The 24694-nt window shown below is 38.5% G+C and overlaps 1 protein-coding gene and 1 long non-coding RNA gene across 3 annotated transcripts in view; one reads left to right on the forward strand and one right to left on the reverse strand.

Moving 5' to 3' along the window:
* LOC135212654 (uncharacterized) overlaps positions 1 to 24694 on the reverse strand; it is a 267561-nt gene that overhangs the window by 12769 nt on the left and 230098 nt on the right. The window lies entirely within an intron of this gene.
* LOC135212895 (uncharacterized) lies at positions 12261 to 24244 on the forward strand. 2 transcript variants are annotated; one of them, XM_064246647.1, is made up of 6 exons: positions 12261 to 12434; positions 16050 to 16139; positions 20172 to 20316; positions 20431 to 20513; positions 22711 to 22911; positions 23955 to 24244. In XM_064246647.1, exons 2-6 carry the CDS (start codon positions 16056 to 16058, stop codon positions 24021 to 24023), a joined length of 582 nt encoding a protein of 193 aa, XP_064102717.1. In that variant the 5' UTR covers positions 12261 to 12434; positions 16050 to 16055; the 3' UTR covers positions 24024 to 24244. The 2 variants fall into 2 exon arrangements, with proteins under 2 accessions (XP_064102717.1, XP_064102718.1); XM_064246648.1 differs by having other exon boundaries at positions 12281 to 12353.

The following is a 24694-nucleotide window of genomic DNA, read 5'->3' on the forward strand; positions in this document are numbered from 1 at the left end:
TGGTATGGAACCCGCAGGTGCATGAAGGTGTCTAGGAAGATGTAAGCTTAGTAAAAAAGATCCAATGGCACTCTGTGTTTGATGGTTCCTACAAATGTACAGTGAAGGAGTGAAAGTGGCACTAATAAGAGTGGGGGAATGTCAACAAAGGTGGCACTTGTATGTAGGATGAAGCTTTGATCTTGGCTGCCAAACAGACAGGCAGAGTTGGCACTGTAAAGTGCAGTGCATAGGTCTGTTTGAGGTACTCACCAGGTTACAGGAGGAAGGCCAGGCATTGAGGAGTTTAAGCAATGGTGGCACTTGTAGGGTTTTGTCTCACAAGGTGTGTTCCCATAACACTGGCACTCAAGGTACTAAGGCAGGTGGCATACTAAATGTGTGTAGGGGTTCCTCAGATGCTAGCGGTGGGGTCCCTAAGGGACATAGGTAGCAAATCTTCAGGTGTCACTCTCAAAAGTGTGTAAACAACACAGGCTTTCAAAATTGGCATTCTCACCTGTACTCTAAGTGCAAAGGCTTCAGGTGGCACATACAGATGGATAACTGGCACTCTCACCGGTATACGTAAGCAAATACAGACACTCCCTGTTTATTGATGGGGTGCTGATGATCAAAAACTGCCATTAACCAAAACTTGGTGATTTATGGCGATTAATGGCACCTCTGTTAGGTATGCTATGGTGCCATAACTCTATTATATGGTGCTGATAACCAAAACATGGCGTGTTATGGCACCATAAATTGCCGATTTTATGGCGCTAGACAAGTGTCATAAAACTGCATCCCCATTAACCAAGTCCGCCAATAATGCTTCTAGGTGGTGCTCTCAACAATGCATAGGGGGCATGAAAACGTGTGTAAAGTTATGAGTTCTACCGTGGGGACGAACAGTGTTTTCCAAACACTCCACAACTAAAGCAAATAGGGGTCTCATGACTGCAAAGTGTGGCGCAAAAACGGTTACACAAAACGTGTGTTACGGATTTCAAACAAATCATCAGCTGTCAAGGTAGTCTTGGCTGTGTTTTGCACAATAGTAAATGAAGTTTGTAGATACGTATACATATCAGTATAAGCACGAAATAAAAGTAAAACAGGACTGTTCTTGTAAGAGGAATAGAAACTAGCATCGCTAATTCAGAAATAATTTAACTGAATTTTCAAGGTGTAAATATATAACAAATAGGAGCTTCCTTGCTACTTGTCTGCGAGCTAAATTTAAAAGGGAAAGCGATTTATTTCTGCTAAGTATTCAAGTTAAATGGTTAAAGCACTGATCTGTCAAAACAAGAAGACAAATGAAAGTCAGGTAAATGCAGTACTCCCCCACATTTACACGGAAATGGGTTCCAGAACCTACTGCGGAAATGCAAAAATCCCCTTTAAAAATGCTTATCACTACAAAATACCCAGTACCCTTTAAACTAAAATGCTTATAATGTCTATTTTAACATTTCACTGCTTACCTTAATAATTCAAAGAAAAATATAATTTAAACTATCATACTAAAACAATTTAAAACAAAAATACACCCCAAACCATCATCCCAAAACATCCTAGGTCATCTTAGATAAGTACCCTTCGCAACTGTTACTCCTAATGTTTTACAAAATGTTTGATATCTAATAAAGTTACCCCTGTAAAATAGTATACATAATAGCCATTTTCTCATAGTATTGAAGTCGTAAAACATTTAAAATGATCACTAATTCGCTTTTTTTTTAAAACACTTTATTCACTATTTATTGTACATTTTCGCATTGTGTTTGTGACTAAATACAGATTTTTATGATAAAAATAATTTAAAATGTATACTTATATTAGGTACTGTTCTAATTAAGCTCATTCCAGGTTAGCCCTGGACTGAGCAAAATAGGTGTACACTCGCTCTCTATCTCTCTCTACGGGTAATGTAAGATGTATTTGAAATGATAATACTGTAAAATGTTTTTGGAAATGATAATACTATAAAATGTTTTTGGATGATAGAGCATATTTTACTTATAATGTAGTTAAGTATCTATTAAGCTCATTCCAGGTTCCAATTCTAATTCTCTCTCTCTCTCTCTCTCTCTCTCTCTCTCTCTCTCTCTCTCTCTCTTCCTCTCTCAATCTAAGGGCAATGTAAGATGTATTTGGAATTATATTACTGTAAAAAAATTTTATAATAAAGCATGTTGTACCATATTTAAAATATTCATTAATTATTTTGATTTTCCAGTCTGCTTTTACTGGAAAATAGAAATAAAATAATTACTGAATATTTTAAATATTGTACAATATGCCTATCATAAAAAATCTAAAATCTTTACAGTACTAATATAATTTTAAATGCATCTTACATTACCCTTAGAGAGAAAGAGAATTGTACACCTATTATGCTCAGACCTGGGCCCAATCTGGAATGAACTTAATAGAATGATGTATAACTACATTATATAAATACTACATATGCTGTAAATAATTTTTATCATAAAAATCTATTTAGTCACAAGCATATTAAGAAATATGATATTGTTATGATACAATAAAGTTTCATACGTACTTACCTGCCAGATATATACTTAGCTAAGACTCCGTCATCCCCGACAGAAATTCAAATTTCGCGCCACTCGCTACAGGTAGGTCAGGTGATCTACCGGCCTGCCCTGGGCGGCAGGACTAGGAACCATTCCCGTTTTCTATCATATTTTCTCTCTTCCACCTGTCTCCTGCGGGGAGGCTGGGTGGGCCATAATCGTATATATCTGCCAGGTAAGTATGTATGAAACTTTATTGTATCATAACAATATCATTTTCATACAATCAACTTACCTGTCAGATATATACTTAGCTGATTGGCACCCTTTGGTGGAGGGTAAGAGACAGCTACTTCTGGAATAGACAGGTAAATAACATATGTTGTAGGTATAAATAAAACCTTGGTTCCTACCTGATAGGTGGTAGACTTCATGGGTGTTTGCCCAGTAGTCTGCATCACCTCAAGAAACTTTAGCGAGATATATGATCTATGGCCAAGAGTTCTTGTGGGTCTGCCGATGTGGTCTTATCAGCTTACTCGGCAGAGCCTGAAAGGACTTTGTCAATGGGTGCTGATCCACTTATATGACAATACACCTTATGAAGGAGCATACAACCAATCCCGACCACCTGATCCTAACCACATGTTAGAAATAAAGATTGTTCCGAGTTATCCCCCGAACTCTTCACAACAACCATAACTCAAAAAGCACAATACGCACACATACATAAATTCCAAAAAAAATTTATACTCATCTAATAAGATATCACAAGAGTTTCTTACTGAACAACAGTGACTGGCCGCCCGTGCGGCACCAAGTCCTTTTTGTTAGAAGAGACTCTAGAACATATCTAAAAAGAAGGTAAGTATATACTTAAGGATTGGTTTTGGCTCCTATACCCAGGATCGTATCCGCCGACACGAAAGGACCCAGAGAAAAACATTTCTCATAGGTCACACGAACTTCTCTCAAGTAATGAGATGCAAATACTGAGTTGCATCTCCAAAATGTCGTATCTATGATGTTAAGTGACATATTCTTTTGAAACAAGAGAGACGTCGCTACTGCTCTCACTTCATGAGCTTTCACTCTCAACAGTCGAAACTCTTTGTCAGGACAGATCTTATGCGCGTCTGTAATGACGTTTCTCACAAAGAATGCAAGAGCATTCTTGGACATCAGTCTTGTGGGGTCTTTTACCGCGCACCAAAGACCTTGTCTAGAGCCCCCCATCTGGTGTTTTCTCTGAAGGTAGAACTTTAGAGCTCTTACAGGACATAGAGACCTTTCTGCTCCTCTGCCTACGAGACTCGATAAGCCTTTAACCTCGAAGGACTTAGGCCAGGGAATCGTGGGATTCTCGTTTTTAGCTAAAAACAGGGTTTTAAACGAGCAAATAGCTGAGTCTCCCTTGAATCCTACTCTATCCTCCAGAGCATGTAATTCACTAATTCTCTTTGCCGTAGCTAAAGATAATAGGAATAAGCATTTCCTAGTGATGTCTCGAAACGACGCCAGATGAGGAGGTTCGAACCTTTCGGATGACAGGAATTTGAGTACTACATCTAGGTTCCAGTTAGGAGGAACCGGTTCCTTAGACTTCGTAGTCTCAAAGGATCTTATGAGATCGTGGAGATCCCTGTTATCTGCCAGATCTAATCCTCTATTCCTGAAGACTGCCGAAAGCATACTTCTGTATCCCTTTATTGTGGATACAGATAGATGAGATTCTTCTCTCAGGAATAGTAGGAAATCCGCAATTTCCGCTACAGAGGTAGTGGAGGAGGACAACTTCTTAGATCTGCACCACCTTCTAAAAACCTCCCACTTGGACTGATATACTTGTCTAGTGGAGGTTCTGCGGGCTCTCGCGATCGCGCTTGCAACTTTATGAGAAAACCCTCTCGCTCTGACGAGTCTTTCGATAGTCGAAAGGCAGTCAGAGCGAGAGCGGGGAGGTTTTGAATGAATACCTCCTGGAAGTGGTTGTTTGAGAAGATCCATCCTTCTTGGGAGGGATCTTGGAAAATCTACCATCCACTCCACCACCTCCGTGAACCAGTCTTGTGCCGGCCAAAAGGGGGCTATCAATGTCATTCTCGTCCCCTTTGAAGCCACAAATTTTTTCAGAACTAGTCCCAGGATTTTGAAAGGAGGAAAAGCGTAGACGTCTACGTGAGACCAGTCTAGTAGAAAGGCGTCGACTATCAGAGCTCTGGGGTCTTCCACGACCGAGCAAAAGACTCCCAGCCTTTTGGAGAGGAACGTGCGAAGATCCACATGAGGAGTCCCCCAAAGAGACCAGAGATCTTGACACACATCTTTGTGTAGGGTCCACTCTGTGTGAAGGACCTGGTTCCTCCTGCTGAGCCTGTCTGCCCTCACATTCCTTTCTCCCTGAACGAACCTTGTAAGCAGGGAGATGTTCCTCTGGGACGTCCAAAGCAGAAGATCTCTTGCAAGTTCGTAGAGGAACAAGGAGTGAGTCCCTCCTTGTTTCCGAATGTAGGCAAGTGCTGTGGTGCTGTCCACATTTACTTGAACTACTTTGTTTGAAACAAGAGGTTCTAGACTTCTTAGAGCCAGGTGTACGGCGAAGAGCTCTTTGCAGTTTATGTGCCAAGACACCTGTGCTGCTTCCCAGGTGCCTGACACTTCCTTCGAGCCTAATGTTGCTCCCCAACCTTTCTCAGACGCGTCGGAGTACAACACTAGGTTTGGGTTCTGGATTCTCAGGGAGATTCCTTTGTTCTCCTTCAGAGGGGGCAACCACCATTCCAAGTGCGGTCTTATCTCCACTGGAATGGGAAAGGCGTCTGAAAGATGTCCGGTCTTCCAACTCCAAGACCTCTTGAGGAAGAATTGAAGTGGACGCATATGAAGTCTTCCTAGTGGGAAGAACTGTTCGAGCGAGGAAAGGGTCCCTAGAAGGCTCAGCCATTCCCTCGCCGAAGTCTGTTCCTTCCCTAAGAAGAGAGAGACTTTCTGCAAGCCTTTTGCGATTCTCTCTTGCGAAGGAAACACTCGAAAACCCCGAGAATCCATCTGAATCCCCAGATAGACTAAGTTCTGTCTGGGGGTCAGCTGTGACTTTTCGAGATTTACGAGTAATCCCAACGATCTGATCAGGTTTAGTGTCAACGTAAGGTCCTCCAAACACTGTTTCTCTGATCTGGCCCTGATGAGCCAGTCGTCCAGATACAGAGAGATATTTACACCTTTGAGGTGAGGAAACCTCGCCACATTCTTCATCAGGCTTGTGAAGACCTGAGGAGCTGTGGAAAGGCCGAAACACAAGGCTCTGAACTGAAAGATCCTTCCCCCGTCATGAAACGGAGGTACTTCTTCGATGAAGGGTGGATCGGGACGTGAAAATAGGCGTCCTGGAGATCCAGAGACACCATCCAATCTCCTTGTCGCATAGCCGCAAGGACTGAGGCCGAAGTCTCCATAGAGAACTTCTTCTGAACAAATATGTTGAGAGCGCTGACGTCTAGTACCGGTCTCCAGCCTCCCGAGGTCTTCGCAACCAGAAAAAGGCGATTGTAAAACCCCGGGGAGTTTTGATCCAGTACTAGTTCTATCGCTCTCTTGTCCCACATCTGATCCACCATCAGTCGAAGAGTATCCCTCAGCACAGGATCCTTGTACTTGGCTGACAGTTCCCGCGGAGTTGAAGTCAGGGGAGGACTGTCCAGGAAAGGGATAAGATATCCTTTCCTTATCACAGACATTGATGAAGCGTCTGTGTTGATACGTGCCCAGGACTCCACAAATCCCAGGAGCCTGGCACCTACTGGTGTTTGGAGGAGAGAAGCATCACTTTCCCTTCTTAAAGGGACGGAAGGCAGACCTACCTCTCTTCTTAGGAGCCTTCCTTCTTGAGGGTGCTCTGGAGGTAGGGCCACCTCGAAAGGGCTGAACCGTCGCTTATGGATAGTAGCCTTCAGATCGGCGATTTCAGAGGCCAATTCTGAAAGTAAAGCTTGTGAAGTCGACATAGAGGGAGAATCAAAATCATCAAGGTTAGATATAGGGTCAATAAAAGGCTCAATAGGCCTTGTACACTCTTCAAACGTCTAACCCTATCCCTCTCTAACTTCTTCAAATAAGAAGTTAGAGTCTTCCATTCTTCTGCATTTAATCCCTCACATTCATGACAGGTATTAGTAGAAGAACATTCAAACCCCCTACATTTACGACATACAGTGTGAGGATCAACCGAAGCCTTCGGTATCCTCACCCTGCAGCCTACATTCACACACATTCTCACACTCACATTTGAGTCAGACATACTGAGAAAAATAAAAAAGCAAGTCCAAATTCAGTCCACAGTAGCGAATGCCAAAAACCACGATCCAGATACGTCACCAAAAAGCCGAGAAACGATGATCAAAAGGTTGAAATAAGAATCTAAGTCAGGAGGTAATAACAACAATGTTGATACCACCGGCGACAGAGAAAATATGATAGAAAACGGGAATGGTTCCTAGTCCTGCCGCCCATGGGCGGCGGTAGATCACCTGACCTACCTGTAGCGAGTGGCGCGAAATTTGAATTTCTGTCGGGGACGACGGAGTCTTAGCTAAGTATATATCTGACAGGTAAGTTGATTGTATGAAAACAGTAATTAGTGAATAAATAGTGTTTCTTTACAAAAAAAAAAAAGGGAAATTAGTAATAATTTTAGAGCTACATATAGTCCATAAAAAAATCCGCAAATTTGTGAAAATTCCCATGGAAGGGTGAATTATGTATGTGTTTCACAAAGTGGAACTTGGAAATGTGAGACTTGTAAAACCAGGGGCCACTGTACTATAATGAATGAGTACTCAACCAGGCATTTGGCCAATAACAGCTGGGTACAAAATCTCACATACTAAGGCTTTACGCTACTCTTGTTCCTTTAAAATTACTAAGACTATATGATTTTACATTAGTACTTTGAAAGGATAGGTACATTAATTCTTTACAATCTGATAGTGACAATATTAAATCTGCATTGCTAAAGTCAAAGAACAAAATTCTAAGACAAGTTCAGAGCAATGTGAGGTGATGTCTATCTGTCTGAGCAAGCAACCAAGTAGAGTTGTCAGAAACTAATTTCTACAGCATATGGTTATCAATTTCAACAGGGAAATACACACCTTCCCATGGAATTAATATTCTCCCTATATCATAACACTGATTTTGCACTTGACAGTTATAGTGTTAGTGGTGAATGGTACAGTAGACCCCCCTTTTCGTGGGGGACTTATGCGAATAATGGGTATATACGGTACAGAAAACTCCACTTATTACAAGTCAAGGCTACGGGTAGCTGCGCAAACACTTCAAGTTGTACAAGCAGTTTAAGCACCCACTACTACGCTGAATGACTATGGGTCCCAGTGCTTGGCTTTATGCCAAAATCACAAATTCCATTCCACTACACTTGAATAAAACATAACACTTGATTAAAATGTAACACAAAATAATCTCACTTACCGTTGTGTGCTGTAGTCAACAGATGCCAATATAAATTGCCATAAAATAGAAAGTAAGACTTCAGTTTTAGCTAGTCAAAACTGATCTGTTAATTAACAGAGTGATTAAACATTGCTTTACAATTACAAAGTAATCTTCCAGCTTGCACCAGAGTTCTAAGATCCTGGCAAGGTCTCCACTGTCTTAGTGCAGTGCAGAGGTGTATGATTTTATTTTGGGGAAATCTAGAAAAGACTGGCACTACTTCAAAATGCCTTTTGGAAACAACAAAACTGACTAAGGATGGCCCGCAACTATGATCAGAACGTAGAATAAATACCGTAATAGAAACTTCTAAAATTACTTTCAAAAGGATTGAAGGTAAACGTAATATATCCACTTACAAATATAATTCTATAAGGTAATCAGAAGTGTAAAATTACAGGAGCACTGACTGGCTCCGTGGCACTGAAACACTAATGACCACTATGTACAATATCAAAGCAAATGTGCCACTAATATAGATCAAATCCTTAAAAGATAACAGCTATAAGCAACACTAAACTGTGGAGCACTGTAAACAAGTTGTGCTTCCACTGGAATCTCGGGAATACTATCCCAAGATTTGGCACTGGCAGTAAAATGCTGAGTGGCACTTGAACTAAAGAAGGCAGAACACAACGGGAAGAATACACGGATCTGCAAAGCATGCAACATTGGAACACAAATACTAACAGCGGTAAACTTACATAAAATGATCAATGCAAAAGAGAAAACTATGCAAAACACAAAATATATTAAAGGTTCTTTATTACAGTAACGCTACAAAATTACTATTAGCAAAAGTAGCAAAGTTCTAATATCACTTCCACAATGATTTCACAAGAGTTTAACATTTGTACAAACTAACTCGTGTGGTTCTCTGGAGACAGGTGTACAAGGATGGAAATAGGAGAAACAGTCAGAACAAGGGATGAGTGCAAGAAATAGTACATCAAAGGCCGACAATCAATTTCCAGTTTAATTACCTATGTCCGTGGACGAAATATGCATAGACAAAGCCAGGACATCAGTGGAAGGACGTTGGTCGCTTGCAGTTCTTCAGCAGGGAATCAAAGAGAGAGCACTCCTCATCAGCTTCTGGATGAAATAGTAGTAGCAGGGGAAGCTAGCCGTGGGTCATCACCAAGACACAGGTATACTAGAGCGGCAGGCCATGTTGTCGGACTCGCATGACATCACTTCAGTTGGGCGTAATGCGCGGAAATGGCTAGGGCAGAATGCAATTTGATAGGCTATGCCAGGCCATATTTATACCAAGTTTTTTGGGAATCGCCAGAAGTGTCTACCTGACATCTGTCAAAACAGTGGCGAACTCCTTGGGTCCTTTCATCTCTGCTGCTAATCCTTGCAGGTATACCTGGCAAGGTCATTGAACGTCAGCAAAGAAGAGTATGGAAAGAAGGATGGCTATCGCCTCGAAGATGTCCTCTTCGGAGTTTCCAGGGGAATGGAAAAGCCAGCAAGCCACACCTACTGATTGGTAGTAGTGCCCAGGAAAATGTAGGCCCAATTGTTCCAACTGGCACCTGACAGACTGAGAGGCCACTTCGGAGTCAACCGCACTGCCAAATTGCTGGAGGGAAGGTTTTACTGGCCAGCTTGGCATAAGTCTGTGAAGACCTACATTGCATCCTGCCCCTCCTGCCAAATTGGGGGAAAACCCCACAAAGTGGTCTCCCAAGGCCCCACTTCAGAATATACCCTCCCTCGGTATCCCATTTCAAGATGTCTTTATCAACTTCTACACACTAGAGGCAAAATAAATAATAAAAAAAAAGAACACCCATTTCCCGTCCATTATGGACAGATTCACTAGGTATCTGGAGGCGTTCCCAGTATGCAGTACCAGCTCCAAGAATGCCCTCAAAGCCCTGATCCAGTTCTTCTGCCAGTTTGGGTTCCCAGCCACTGTCCAAAGCAATGAAGGCCAGCACTCATGTCGAGGGAATTCAGAGATGCCATGGCCAACCATTGGGTCACTCACCTCCGATGGACACATCACCCCAAGAGCCAGGGTGTAATCGAGCGTTTTCCATTAGACACTTGGTTCCACCCTCCCCATCCTAGCAGAAGAAAACAGGTAATGTTTGGAAGATAACCTGTCCTACACCCTGTTTGCCATCCGCCAGGTACCGTTAGAGACCCTAGGGTACAGCCCTTGGAGCTTTTTTTTCCTCACTCTACTGGGGGTTCTCTGGACATCTTGTACAAGACCTGGGCAGAGCCGGAAAAGACAACATGGGTAAAGAACTTTTCCTGGGCCATAGCTCAAGCTCACAAGGCTGCCTCCCAAGAGTGGGTGAAGATACGAGTGGACAAAGAGGCCAGGTCTCGTAGCTTTGAGATAAGAGACCAGCTGCGACTGAGTGCCAGCTGTCCCTTTGAGACCCAGTTCACGGACACTTACAAGGCACTAGCCGAGTGGGACTAGCTGAATTACCAAGGGGCGTGTTGACCCCCCAAGAACTCCCAGCTTCAGGAAAATTATCTGAATCCACTCTGACTAAGGCACAGGGGACTGTTTTAGCAGTAGCATGTGGAGCCAACATGTCTAGTATGGTAAAGGCACAAATTAGATGCATTGCTATGCAAGCATTAATAGAATCTGGTAGAATAATTGATTAAGATGAGTTAGAATTAACACAAGAGTTGTTGAATTAACACAAGAGTTGTTGAATGTAACACAGGCAGATCTTATAAATAAGCAAGAGGGAAAGAAAGAGAAAAAATGATGCTTAGAAGCAGAAGAAAGTATCTTTTGTCGATTAGGCTTCTTAAGATCCAATTTGTACTGCATTTTGTATAATTATTCAATTTGACAAATACCACGTTTTTTACATGAATCTCCCATGTGGCGTTTTATTAGCTAATTTGAGTACAGAAGAAAAGTAAAACCTGTAATATTATTATTACTACATAATTATTACAGCAACTTTGATATATCACAGTTCAGCATGCTACACTTTACTGAAGTCCAAAATATATAAAATTTAAAAACTACATTAATTGTCCAAAGCTCAAAAATTAAAAGCTTTGATTAACAGACAATAGCACACCGGCAGTATGACATGCAATGCTGGAGGAGTAGGGGCCCAGATAAAATTTGCCAGACAATGGCAGAAATCTTTCGCAAGCAGATTCATCGAGTAAATTTTCCTTCACCGATCACTAGAAATCGAACGATAATTGTTCTGGATATGCAAGTGAAGCATTTAGGCTATTTGAACCTAGAACAAATTGTATGTCAGGTGGAAGAGCACTTGAACATTGCGCACCAATACTATACAAGAAAACACCCCCTGAAGTGAAGATCATACAAGAAGACGGCAAATTTTTAAAGAACTGCAGACTCTCCTATTGTGCGGGAGCTACGATACTGAACTGACGAGAAAACATAAGAAGCAACTTATTTAGAAAACGTTATGCCCCGCCAGCGAGGGAATCATCCCTGTGGAGGGCTGTACTAAAAACCAAACGAATGAATATGCATGCACTTTAGATCTCACCAATATCAGTTTAGCTTTAACTGACAATGAGTAGAACACAAGTCGTCAAATAAAATGAGTAAGGATTTGGTACTAGAGAATTCCCTTAGATACTTGTCTATGTGTAAAATGTTGATTGCTATGAATGTTACGATTTTTCACAGTAATTGCATTTACCTAGAAATACGCTGCATTTCGTTCAGTAATTAAAGAACTGATAGAGTTGAAGAACGAAATTAAAATTTAATGTTTAATCAAGAATCTATGAATGTTGCTACTGAATTTTAATCGGCAGATATTGGTTACTAAGTGCCATGATCCTGCAAAATGATGCCAGCAAATGCACCAAGTACCATAAGCATTGAAAATTAATATTACTTTACTATCAGGCTGGACCGATTATTTAAATTTTCCTCAAGTCACGAAATGATCCCACTTAGCGTATTCAACCCGAGGAACAAATGAACACACTAACTCACTCACATTTCGCTATATGAGCAAAGTCATTGCGTAAGCAGTTGAACGTGACATTACTAGGTTTACGCGACAGAAGCGGAGGGATAAGGAATAAAAAATAAATTGACATCCTATAGTTTTGAAGATTACTTTATGAATTTTTTTAACCGGAGAATCTACTTTATTCGAGAAATTCAGCAAGCGATCTCTGGAAACTAGATTGGCAATGAGAAGCGCGGCAACCCACTGTCCAATGACCTACAAGTCTTCACTACTTCAGTACTCGTAACACGCACACCACCAACACATCATATACAGCTGAGTCAGAAGTACAAGAACCTTAGTTGTTGAGAAGAAAGTAAGTTCGTGGTGACTAACTAAACTACGCTACAAGAGAGTGAGTTATTCAAGCTTTGTAGACAGCTGCTCCGTTCAATAAGTAAGTTGACATTCTCACACATTTATGTTCTCAACACAGACTTTCTCTTAAGAGTTAACACATGGTCAGAATTCTCAAGTCATTCTTAAGAAGTTTCTATGTTATAGTGGAGGTAATAGCAGTGCTGGGAGACAATGATACAACATTGTGGTTTGTCTGGTACTACGTTTCAATAGACTGTATAGTACATATATACATATATATATATATATATATATATATATATAATATATCATATCTATATATATATATATATATATATATATATATATATATATATCTGTGTGTTGTACATCACTCGCAAGCAGAGTTGTATCACCGCAAATTACTATTCTAGACCGTAGAGTGAAAAAGGAAACGATATAATTCCGATATGGCTGCCAAGAATCTCCATAAAAAGGAGATATTTGTGAAGCGTCTGTGTAGATAATAGGTATACTGAGTGTTCCCTTATAATGAGGCAAGCCAACGTGCTTGGAAAGTTGACGACTAAACATTCTAAGTTGCCCATTAAATAGTACATTAGGAATCACCAACGTGCGCTACGTCTCGAAAATATAAATTAACTGGCAACTGTGGATTTTTCAAGTTGAAAATAATATTTATCCTATCTAAACACGAATGTTTACTTTCATACAAACTGTGTCAAAGCAGTTCCAGAAACGTTTCAGAATGTTCCAAGACTTTTTTGTTCAGCAAACGAATTGTTCATTAAGCTAATGTAAAATAATTCCAGTGGTAAATGAATTGATTATGAACATCAAAACTCGTGTCCAGTGTGGCAGGGAAATAAATTTATACTCTGATCGTTGTACTGACTGTCTCTAAGTAATACTCGTCACTTGTCAAAAATAGATCACATTCGAGTTTGTAAATAAATAGTTTATACTATTTTTCTTCTGATTACTTACATCAACAAAGACGAGAAATAAAGTATATAATTCATATTAACCATATTGATTCCTTATATCAACAAAGACGACGACATAATAAAGCATATAATTCCTATTCATCATCATGAAATGCCAATTGAGGCCTGCATGCAATAGCAGTGTAACTAAGCTTACTAGTTCACTTCAAATTCACATTTTGCACTGGTGATATTGAATTCGATGTTAATATTGAGATGTCAGTTTTAACAGATGCAATCAATGAAATAGATATGAAGCTTGAGCAATTAAATGAAAATCAAGCACTTTTAACGTGAATAAAATTGTCCGCTACCTCCTTATCTCTACCCCTACCAATAATTTTTTTTTTAATAAAAAATATATGGATAGTTTTCCAAATGTTTGCTCTTGTTATAATAAAGACAGATTATAATAAAGGTAAGAAGCAACTATATAATTGAAAATTTCCGTTTCATTCATGTTATTCCTCAACTAACTTTAAATAAACATCCAGCCAAGCGTGCTATTAGTTGTGGTTTAGAATAAGCCAAGGAGGTTGGATTAAGCCAACCTATTGCTTGCATGGGGCTACCGGAGGGGATTTGGTAGAGCGATGAGTCTGAAGATTCCGAACTACGAGAAGATGCGGCGGGTTATGACTTTCCCGGAGAATTGCCACCTTAGCGGTTTTACTCTCTAATTCAGGATTTTTTCTCCCTTTTACCTATCAGAGGAAACCTGATGGCATTCGAAACCAGATTAACTATCAGTTTATTATTACAATGGAAAACGTTTAAAGTTTGCAGTATCTTGATGGATAAGTCAACGGTAAGTGATATCGGTACATGGCAACACAGGCTACAGGACTACGTCTCATCTTGCCAACGCCCACCAGATCTGCCCTGAGCGAAAGAAACAAAAACACGAACATACTTGTGTGACTTTCATCGTTCATCAACACTGCCGGTATAAACACAAGTTTATCACTATAGAGGTTGGCACAAACCAGGAACCGGTACTCGCGTGCATAAACAACTTAACGTATAGTAATTACGAAGGCTTTAAATGTGAATTTATAAACATGTGAATGATGTCAATTATACAAGTAGTAGGTTCTTTCCTTACAAAACGGACAATACTGAATATAATAACAGCTACTACTCACCATAAATACTTTCAGGGATTTTAAGGTTGACATAAAAGGGACGCCTTGCACTGTGCCTTACTAATTACTTAATATACCAATATATATATATATATATATATATATATATATATAGATATATATATAATATATATATATATTCTCAATCTTCCGAATACCATTGACAGCATCTCCCCAACACAATCTCCCGTACAAAACTCAGCTGTCCAGTGCTACTTCTATTAATTGGGGATTCTATTCACAATTTTATTCTACTGGTGGGAATGTGGTTACTTTATAATCAACCTACCTAAATAATAAGACTAAAAAATTAATCTTTAGCTTTTACTATTGTTCAAGCAATTCTAACGACCTTGATTCTTTCTTCAACCATATATAAGTCTTTGCTATGAAACTATAATATACACCTTATTGAGTGGTTTCATTCCGCCCACTCATGTATAAGGAAACGTGGTACTAGGAAGGACATTAAACACGTTCCTTATTGAAAAAAAAAAAAAAAAACATATATCTAACCTTTATACCAAATATTTACTATTCAACCCCTCTACCTGGTAACTGATATAATTTTTTCCTTCTCGGTTCTTGGATCGCTATCTACCTTTGGCACTCCAACCTTCATCTCCTCACAGCCTACTCCATCTGACAAAGAATGCCATCTTGGTTCTTCATGGGGGAATGTTGCTTTGGCCGCCAAAATGCTGACCCTCTTGGCCTAATGATGAGCGAGGTTTTAACCTATTATTGCGGTAATGTGTGTTCTCCCCTGTTGCGACTATCTCCTCATAACTCCTGTTTTAACTGCTCCTGTTCCTCGTCGACAGGCGAGAATCTACGACATCTGGTCGATTACTCGGATTTACCTTTTCTCTTTCGTGAACGCAAGGAAAACTCTTCCCGCAAGGTCCCTCAGGGTTGGTTTGTAAATAAAATCCATCAAGCCACTTCTTCCCATATTTAAGTTTTGAAAATCAATTATCTTAGACTGTCCATTCAGTGACTGTTTCTTTCCTTTTAATGCAATTTTTTTTTTCAGGAATGGCCTTCTTGCCTGTGCTTTCAGACTCTAGTTAATTCTTTTCTTGTCTGTTCAGAACAAAGGTTACTGGTTCCGCCAATTGCACCGACCTTTGAAAAAATTACTAACACCTTTAAAAGTGTAGTTTCCGCAGGGATCTACTGGCAAACTAATATCATAAAGCAAAGATAGGGTTCAAATTGTGTGAACATCCAAGCTATACAGAAAAACTGAATTTGATTTACCCTTCATGGCTCAGATATTATCATTACACACAAACGCAAAACTGAATTGAAACGAAACTTTTAGGAAAACCAAATGATATTTACTGTACTATCAAGGTATGTGAAATTCGATAGTTTTTGTGGCAAGAAAAACGTCAACGCCTCGAAATCTTGAAAATACATATCATCGTCCATATCATATTGCGTTTAGTTAAATTGTACTCCTGTTTTTAATTTATCCGTGTTCTAAAAGTTATATGATTACCTACGCCACTGAAAAGTTCAAACATTTAAGAAGGAATGTTTTATATTTTACAGAACAAGATGCCATGTTGGCAACCAAAAGCTTGCTGCTGCTGCTGTGGCTCCCTCAAGACTGGGACACTGGTTCTTGGAATGCTCACGCTGGTATGTGTTGTCATTTATGAAATCTGAACACAAACAACTAAACAAACAAACACACCTGAGTTGTAGGCAAAGATTGAAGATATGTGGTGAAAGGATTGGATTAATAGTTTATGAAATTTCATCATGGAGTCATTAAGACTCCATGGTTTGTAAATACTAAGAAATAAGAAATAATTACAATACATGAGGGGATGAAGAAATAGTACAGGAGTATGGGCAGAGTTATAAGGAAATTTAATTTTTTTACAGCTATTGTAATATAAATTTTGTATATCTGTAAATAAATATTTTTGTTTATATTACACTTATAGGTAGTTATTGTAATGTGATTTATGGTATTATTATTGTTTTGGAAACTACATATCCGCCCGCACGCTAACAAAACAACGGGTCGCAATGTCCAGATAACATTTTTCCTTACTGGCTATCTCCGACTCGCAACAGTACTCAATACTGTCGTTCTCTCTCTCCTACTGACGGGTGCCTTAGGGCTCAAAGCGATTTGTAACTTCGCCTGTTAACCTTTTATTTACTCATACCATCTCACTGGCACATCCATATCCTAATTTTCACTTGCACATTCAAAAATGACTTACAGGCTTCTCTATGAACAAGAGCCTGTGCTGGCATAAAGCCAGCTTAATCAACAACAACAACATCTGGATAACTTATGGGCTGTTCTATGAGCAAGAGCCCGTGCTGGCATAAAGCCAGCTCAATCAAAAATGACAAATTTTTAACCAATTTTTTTTTCATAACTAACAAACCTGAGGTCTTAACATTAGGATAATACTAGCGCCAAGCTGGAAACCGGTAGAATTAATAAAAAAAAAACTTGTGAGATCCAGGGACTATTGGCATCTGTACCAGGTCATGGGGTATTGTGGTTCCCAGAATGCCCTTGACGTCCCGTGACCTATCAGTTACTTTTCTACCGACTTTAAGATAGGACGTGATTACTTTCTTTTAGTTTGCCCGTTTTATTCATGATTTTCCTTTTTTTCTCTCTCTGGGCGATCTAAGTGTGGGTGTGATGAAGAAGTCACGATGACTGACGAAACCGCTATGCTGCTGTGTTCTTAGTAAATGGAACAAAGAGTTAATCTTTGTTTTTATTGTCCATCAACTAAATTTGGAAGATTCACTCTTGTGGTAGGGTGTAAGAATACTGCCACCATAGGTTCTGTGGGTCATAAAAGGCAACTAAAATGATAGGCTTTTAAAGATTCCAATAATATAGGGGACAAGGTAGTAAATATAATATCAGCATACGCTCCTCAGATGGGGTGCCAAGAGCAAGAGAAAGAATTATTTAGACAAGAGTTTAAGGCTCCCATTAGAATAGTGAAAGAGGAGAAACTAGTAATAGGAGCCGATATGAATGGCAGGGTGGGAAAGAGAAGCGATGGGTATGAGGAGGTACACAGAGGCCATGGGTTTGGAATTAGAAATGAAGATGGGGATTATTTATTGGAGTTAGATAAGTACTTGATAAGTTATGAAAGTAGAGGAGTTCAGAGCCAAATAGATTACATCCTGGTTAAAGGAGCTGACAAAAACAATGTGACAAACTGCAAAGTGATCTTAGGAGAAGTGTGTGTTAAATTGGTGGTAATGGATTTTAAAATGAGAGGTAGGAAACCCAAGAAGAGAAAGAGAAGATCTAGAATTAAGATCAGAGACCTTAGAGGAGAAAAGGGGGAGCAATTTAGGAGGGCTGTGAGAGAGAGATGTCTGGAAAGGGGGAACGTAGAATTTGGACAGGGTAACAGAGTGGAAAATATCTGGGCAGACATGACAGAAATATGTGTGGGGGAAGCAGATAACTGGTGAGAAGAACTAGCGGATATGGAGTCTCAAGTAGGGAAAAGTGGTGGTGGAATGAAGAGGTGCAAAAATCAATTCAAAGAAAATCAAAAACATTTAAGGATTGGAAAGTACGGCATGCACAGGGTGCAGAGGTAAGGCACAGAGAAGAGGAAAGAGAGGCCAGAAGGAGGGTAGTATGGCTATTGGAAGGGCAGCAGAGCAGTTGAATGAAAGACTAGGAACAAGAGAAGGAGAAAAGGATATCTATAAGATTTCAAACTTGAGGAAAAGGCATTGACAGGATGTGGGTAAATTGGGTGTCTTCAAGGATAGTGATGGAAATATATTGTACTGTATAGGGATAAAGACATTAAAAAGGGACGGCAAGAGTATTTTGAACAACTGTTAAATACTGAAAATGAGAGAGAGGAGATGGGGGGGAGGGACCAGTGATGAAGATATAGGATACAGAAGTGAAGAGAGCATTAAGGAAAATGAAGACTGGTAGATCACCAAGTCCATCAGAGTTCCAAATTGAAATGATCAAATTACTAGGTACAGAGGGAAAGAAATGGATGCTGGATTTATTAAAAGCTATATGTGAAGAGGAAGAAATGCCAAGGGACTGGGAGGAGTTTAATGGTGTGTGTATATATATATATATATATATTATATATATATATATATATATATATATATATATAATATATATATATACAAGCGGGAGGGAGAGTCATGGATTGTGGTGACTACAAGGGAATTAAACTATCAGAGAATGGATTAAAAGTTTTAGAGAGAATACTGGATGAGAAATTAAGAGATTGTAAAGTACTGGAAACAGCAGTATGGATTCATGAGAGGAAGCACAACGGTGGATGCCATCTTCATAGTAAGACAGCTTCAGGAAAAGAGGCTAGAGGGAAACCAGGAGCTATATTGTGCATTTATAGACCTAGAGAAAGCATACGATAGAGTCCAAAGAGAAGTGATGTGAAAAGTTGATTAGGCTGGTTGAGATGATATATAAAAGAACGAGCACAAAAGTGATAACAACAGTTGGGGAAACAGAAAACTTTGAAGTTAGTGTTGGATTACACCAGGGGTCAGCATTAAGCTCATTTTTGTTTGTGCTGGTCATGGATGTGTTGAGTGAAGAGATCAAGAATGAAGAGCTGTGGGAGTTGTATGTTGATGTGGTAATTACTGCTGAAAATGAGGAGGACCTACGAGGACCTACAGAGAAGGGTTGGAGAGTGGCAAGAGTCTTTAGAGGTGGGTGCTTAAAGGTGAATGTGAATAAAACAGAGGTTTTGCTGAGCAGTAGGGAAGATAGAGAAAGAATAGTAATACACGAAAGAAGATGCTCGATTATAAAAAAGCAGAAAAGTTTAAATACTTAGGATCTACTTTAAGCCAAGAGGAAGGATGTGAGGCTGAAGTTGACAGTAGGATAAAAGCACCATGGGGGAAGTGGAGAGAGGTAGCTGGAATGGTATATGATAAGAAAATGCCAATCAAGCTAAAAGTCAAGATATATAACACAGTGATAAGACCAGTGTTAATGTATGGAGCAGAAACATGGGCTCGAAAGAAGAAAAGAGGAAGTAAAGCTTGAGAGAACAGAGATGAGAATGCTGAGGTGGATTATGGGAATATCGCTGCTTAAGGGATTGGAGAAATAAGAAGAAGGGCAGGCTTAGTAAAGATTACAGAGGTGATAAGAGAGTCACAACTGAGATGATAAGGGCATGAGTTGAGGATGGATGACAAGGAGAGAGTGAAGAGTGTGTGGGAGAAACCTATTAGAGGTAAAAGATCAGGAGGGAGACAGAGAATTAGATGGCGAGATAAAGTGAAGGAAGATATGGAGAGAAGAGGTTTGGTGGAGGATGATGCCTATGATAGACAGAAGTGCAGAAGGCGCATCAGGTAACCGACCCCTTAATGTAGGGATAACGGTGGGAAAGAAGATGTTCAGAAAATATTGTCAGATAATAAGTAGTTGATCAGCAACTACTTATTATCTGACACACACACACACACATACATATATATATATATATATATATATATATATATATATATATTATATATATATATATATATATGCATGTCTAACATAAAGAATGAAATATGGCAAAAGAAGCCCGGTTTCAAATTGTCATTTCATGAAAAATAAACATATTAATATATTTTACGATCTACTTTTGCTTTGTTTTTCAGATTGTGTTTGGCATTGACTTTTTATCAGTGATAGTGGCAGCTGCGTTTAAGTACAATGAAATAATATCGACATGTGATGAATATGGTTCAAAGTCTGACCCCGATGGCGCGGATACAGATGTTGAGCACATATGTACAATCATAAGTGAGTACCTTTCGACATAATGCAGTTTTGTTGATAATCTACGCAACTTGCTTAAATTTTTTCATACATACTGTCCATTGATGTTACTACAAATTTTGTGTCTTTTTCATTTAGTTGTGTCCGTCTTCGTCACATGGGGTGTCATCAGTCTAGCAATCACCATATTCAGTATTCTCCTTCTGGTTGGCGTTAATAAGGTAGGGCTATTGCCATTTTTTAACAAAATTGAATAATTTACAGGATATAATGATTAGATATTAAGAGCTATGTAATAATAAATTATGCTAGAATTAGGGTTCTTTTCGAACAGCAGGAAATCCATACATCTCTAAGCATACTAAATAGCACGTGAACTCCTGCATGATGATTTTCATTATATCATTACAGACACTCTTCTGGTTTCTATGCATACAGGGAGGGGGTTAAAAAAATCATTGTTTTAGTTTTAAAAATGGCGTTCATTACAATAAAAAAACGAAAGTATATTTACTGCTCATAAGTTTGACAACCAATACACGACATGGGTTGAGTTTTAAAAGCCTTTTATTCGTAGCTGCTGAACTACCTTATTTGTTCACATTTACATTTTTTTTATTTTACAGAAAATAAGATTTTTTTAGCCACCCTTTATTTATGGAAAAAACCCAAGGCAAACGTGAAGTTAAATACAAAATACTACGTATAATGAAAAATAAAACTGACGATTTCGCTCCTGACAAGTTTCTACCATTAAGGCATTTCCTAAAGGACTAATGCAAAGCAGAAGAAACGCGCGCGCGCACACACACACACACACACACACACACAAAAAAGGAAGTGAGGGATTGCATCAAACCAAGAGGCCTTTCCTATTTTCATGGGTTTAAGAAGTCTACTAATTTTGGGCTCAGAAGTTACAGAGACGGCATGATGTTGGTAAGAAGTTGCAAATAAAAATGTCTGTTACGATGGAATCGACTAAGAATGCAAACAAAGGTTAGAAAAAAAAAAAAAAAAAAAAAAAAATTAAAAAAAAAAAAAAAAAAAAAAAAAACATATTCTCCTTCAAAGAGAGGACTACTATAGTATGTTTGATTTAGAAGAAACGGTCAAAACCAGATTTGCTGAACTTTTTTCCAGATAATCTTAAGCACAAAGAACACAGAAGTTTTAGAAGGTAATAAAGTCTTTATAGAGGTTTCTTACTCCTACAAATTACAGTCTTACAATGATTCCACTTAGGCTTTGCCCTCCTTTCAGCAAGAGGAGCCGGAGAGAAAACCTTTCAAACATTTTGCTCGAGGGAAAATTTTGATGAAAAGGATATGCCCTCAAATCGAGCCTCAGCAATACGGGGTGAGGTCCTAAGAGCAATTCTTTATGGAAAATCAAGAATCAAAGAATACAAATCATCGCACTACGCTATTTCAAAACTGAAGTAACAGAGGGAATGAACAGAAAGGTAGGGAATGCTAAGGATACTGCAACAAGGTTCACCTGAAGGTCATTTATATGAGGATTAAAAGTAAAGAATAGGCCCAGAGCAGTGACAGCCAGAACATGTTGGGTGGAATATATGTAGGGTTTTTAATAATCTCCTCTAGGTTGAGATCTTCCAAACCACCTGGGAAGGTGTGAAAGTCATCATTCATTCATGGAAGTGTGCACTAAATTATCCAATACAGGGCATCTCTGCTAATGGGTTTAAGATTACAGGGTGTCACGACAGTAATATAGCAACAAAAGCAAAGAGATAAGGTTTATAATAGGTTGCATATTCCAACCTTGAGAACAGAAAAAGAATCAACAATTACATCGTTTGCCAGTAGGGTTTCAGAGAAATGTAAACTTTCCAGTTTTAGAATGATGGAATGGGCCAAAAATATTGCAGAAAATTTGTCTAAATATGTACTACTGTCTACCTTTAGAGGTAAAAAGGCAACTATCCTTGAATGGGATTGAGAGGTTACAGAAAAAATAAGCCATTAGGATTCTGCTCAGGCATTCCACAGCAATGCTTCCCTAAGCAGTCCTGGTTACCTTCCTCATAAATGCTACTCCCCACTTTGTTTGAATTATGAAATTAGTTGTTAGACCTGCCTTCACTGGTTGTTTCTTTGTCCTGAGCTTGGATTTTGAGTGTGACAGACTGCAGTCACCATCATGTTTCAGTCAAGTTTGATTACTTGATGAACTGTTAATTAGAAAACCTAATCTTTACAGACTATTGTGTGATTACGTAAAAATCTCTTTGCGGATGCCACACTCCACACTGTAGATGGTAATGAAGGCTCTTTGCATGATCCTTCAACCCTGAACTGCGTCGTATTTTTCCATTGACATTTAGTATTGTGACACTAATAACTGTCAGTATCTTATTACACGACTTATGGTACGAATATCTTTTTCTTGCAGAACATGCCTGGTTTAATGATACCTTACATGGTAGGACAAGTAATTGCAATATTACTCCTTGGAACGGTCTCTTTCGCTCCCTTTGTAATAGGCATAATCAATGGAGTAATTCTTGGTATCATTCTCGGACTTGTGCTCTTCACTGTTATTGTGGGTCTTCAATCATACCTTCTACTGGTTGTTCGTGCACACTACAAGGAGGTAAGAAAACTGATTTGGATATTGTCATTCATATGATTAGTAAATGGTTTTCATTACATATCTGCAGTATCTCAAGTTATAGTACTATGCACAGCAAAGTCTTCTATTACATTAAGTAAAAGAAAACTAATATTACCATCACTCGTAAGGAAACCCTCAAGAAATCTTTCTTGTTCATTTATGCTCGGTGATGTCCAAAGGATGTTAGTTTATCGTTACTCTTATCTTTGTTCATATCTTATATTATTGTCATTCTTCTTGTGTAAGGGGTCTTTACTTTTCTTTTTTAAAATCTATTTTTTCTCCTTAATTTCAACTCTTCTTAGAAAGCATGTTATTTGTTGGTGAAGGGATTAGTTTTTCTGGTCTACAGGTTGAATAATGCTGTTCTCAAATAGTCTGTATTTAAAGTTTTTGTTTCTCTGCAGTCCTTTATTTTACCCACACTTCTGGTTATTTTACATTTCTCCTTTATGGTTAACTTCACGCTTACATGAGTACAAATATACATTTATGGCCTAATTGACTTGTGCTGCTGATATTAATGGATTCATTACCAAATAATAATAATAATAATAATAATAATAATAATAATAATAATAATAATAATAATAATATGATCATGATGATGATGATCTAATGCAAAAAGAGTGTGCTCCTGGAAACGACGCACGTAGTAAGAAAAGGGATGGACTCCTAAGGATGCAGGATGCAACCTGGAACCCCACACTATAAATACACCAAGTCGAATTGGGAGACAGTGAAAAAAAATAATAATACTAATAATAATATCTATGTTGCAGCTGTATCAGATGTTAGAAGCAATTAAACTCTGATATTTACGTGTGGCATTTCTTATAATTTAATGGATATCACAGACTGAACTGTCTCAAATCATTATAGTATTTCATTGAAATTCTTCAAGATGATGGTTTAACAGTATATGTGCAACTGGTTTCAAGATTTCAGTCTATTCTTTAGTAAATTTAGAGCGACCATTCAATATTCTAGTTTTAATCACTGAAATTATCTAACCTTTTCAGCTGAGGCAGCATATACAGGACAGGAACAGGAATCCAGATAGCGCAGAAGTGATGCTTAACAAAATTTAAGCCAAAATCTGAGTCCTCAGGCTGGAGAGAACTGCCTGATTTACACTGAATAGGAGGCAAGATCTCTGGAGTCTTATGATTTGAAAAAAAAAAAAAAAAAAAAAACACATCTAATGGTCAGAATTCAAGGCTAATAAGTTTCCTTGAAAACAAAGTGGTATGAAACATAGCTGCCAGACAGCTTACAAGACTGATGATCACCCATTTTATATATATATATATATATATTATATATATATATATATATATATATATATACATATATATATATATATATATACATATATATATATACGTATATATATAAATATATATATATATACTATATATATATATATATATATATATATATATATATATATATATATATATATATATATAACTGATATGTCCTTTCTCAGCAGTACAATGAGGATAGAATAGTTTACCATAAAAACATCAGGTTCTCAACAAATAAAAGCGCTTCCACATGGTACAAATGCATGACGGCAGCACCATCTTCTAATAAGGTTTTTAACAGTCAACTGAAATCTCTTGGCGCTAACTCTGTTGAGTTAGTACTGTACAACAGCTAAAATGGAATAGAAAAATCTATTGTTATAATTTCCTCTGTCCGTTGTGCAAGGTTCATTAATATTTCATCCCAATAAATTATCTAGGGGAACGAAAAC

This window comes from Macrobrachium nipponense, chromosome 41, assembly GCF_015104395.2.
Source record: "Macrobrachium nipponense isolate FS-2020 chromosome 41, ASM1510439v2, whole genome shotgun sequence".
Classification (NCBI taxonomy): Eukaryota; Metazoa; Arthropoda; class Malacostraca; order Decapoda; family Palaemonidae; genus Macrobrachium; species Macrobrachium nipponense.

Excerpts from the sequence above, each read along its gene's own strand:
- LOC135212895 (XM_064246647.1), top strand. The coding sequence starts at position 16,056 with ATGCCATGTTGGCAACCAAAAGCTTGCTGCTGCTGCTGTGGCTCCCTC. Across the intron at positions 20,514-22,710 it reads TTCTGGTTGGCGTTAATAAG|AACATGCCTGGTTTAATGAT; the intron begins GTAGGGCTATTG and ends TTTTTCTTGCAG. Across the intron at positions 22,912-23,954 it reads TTCGTGCACACTACAAGGAG|CTGAGGCAGCATATACAGGA; the intron begins GTAAGAAAACTG and ends TAACCTTTTCAG.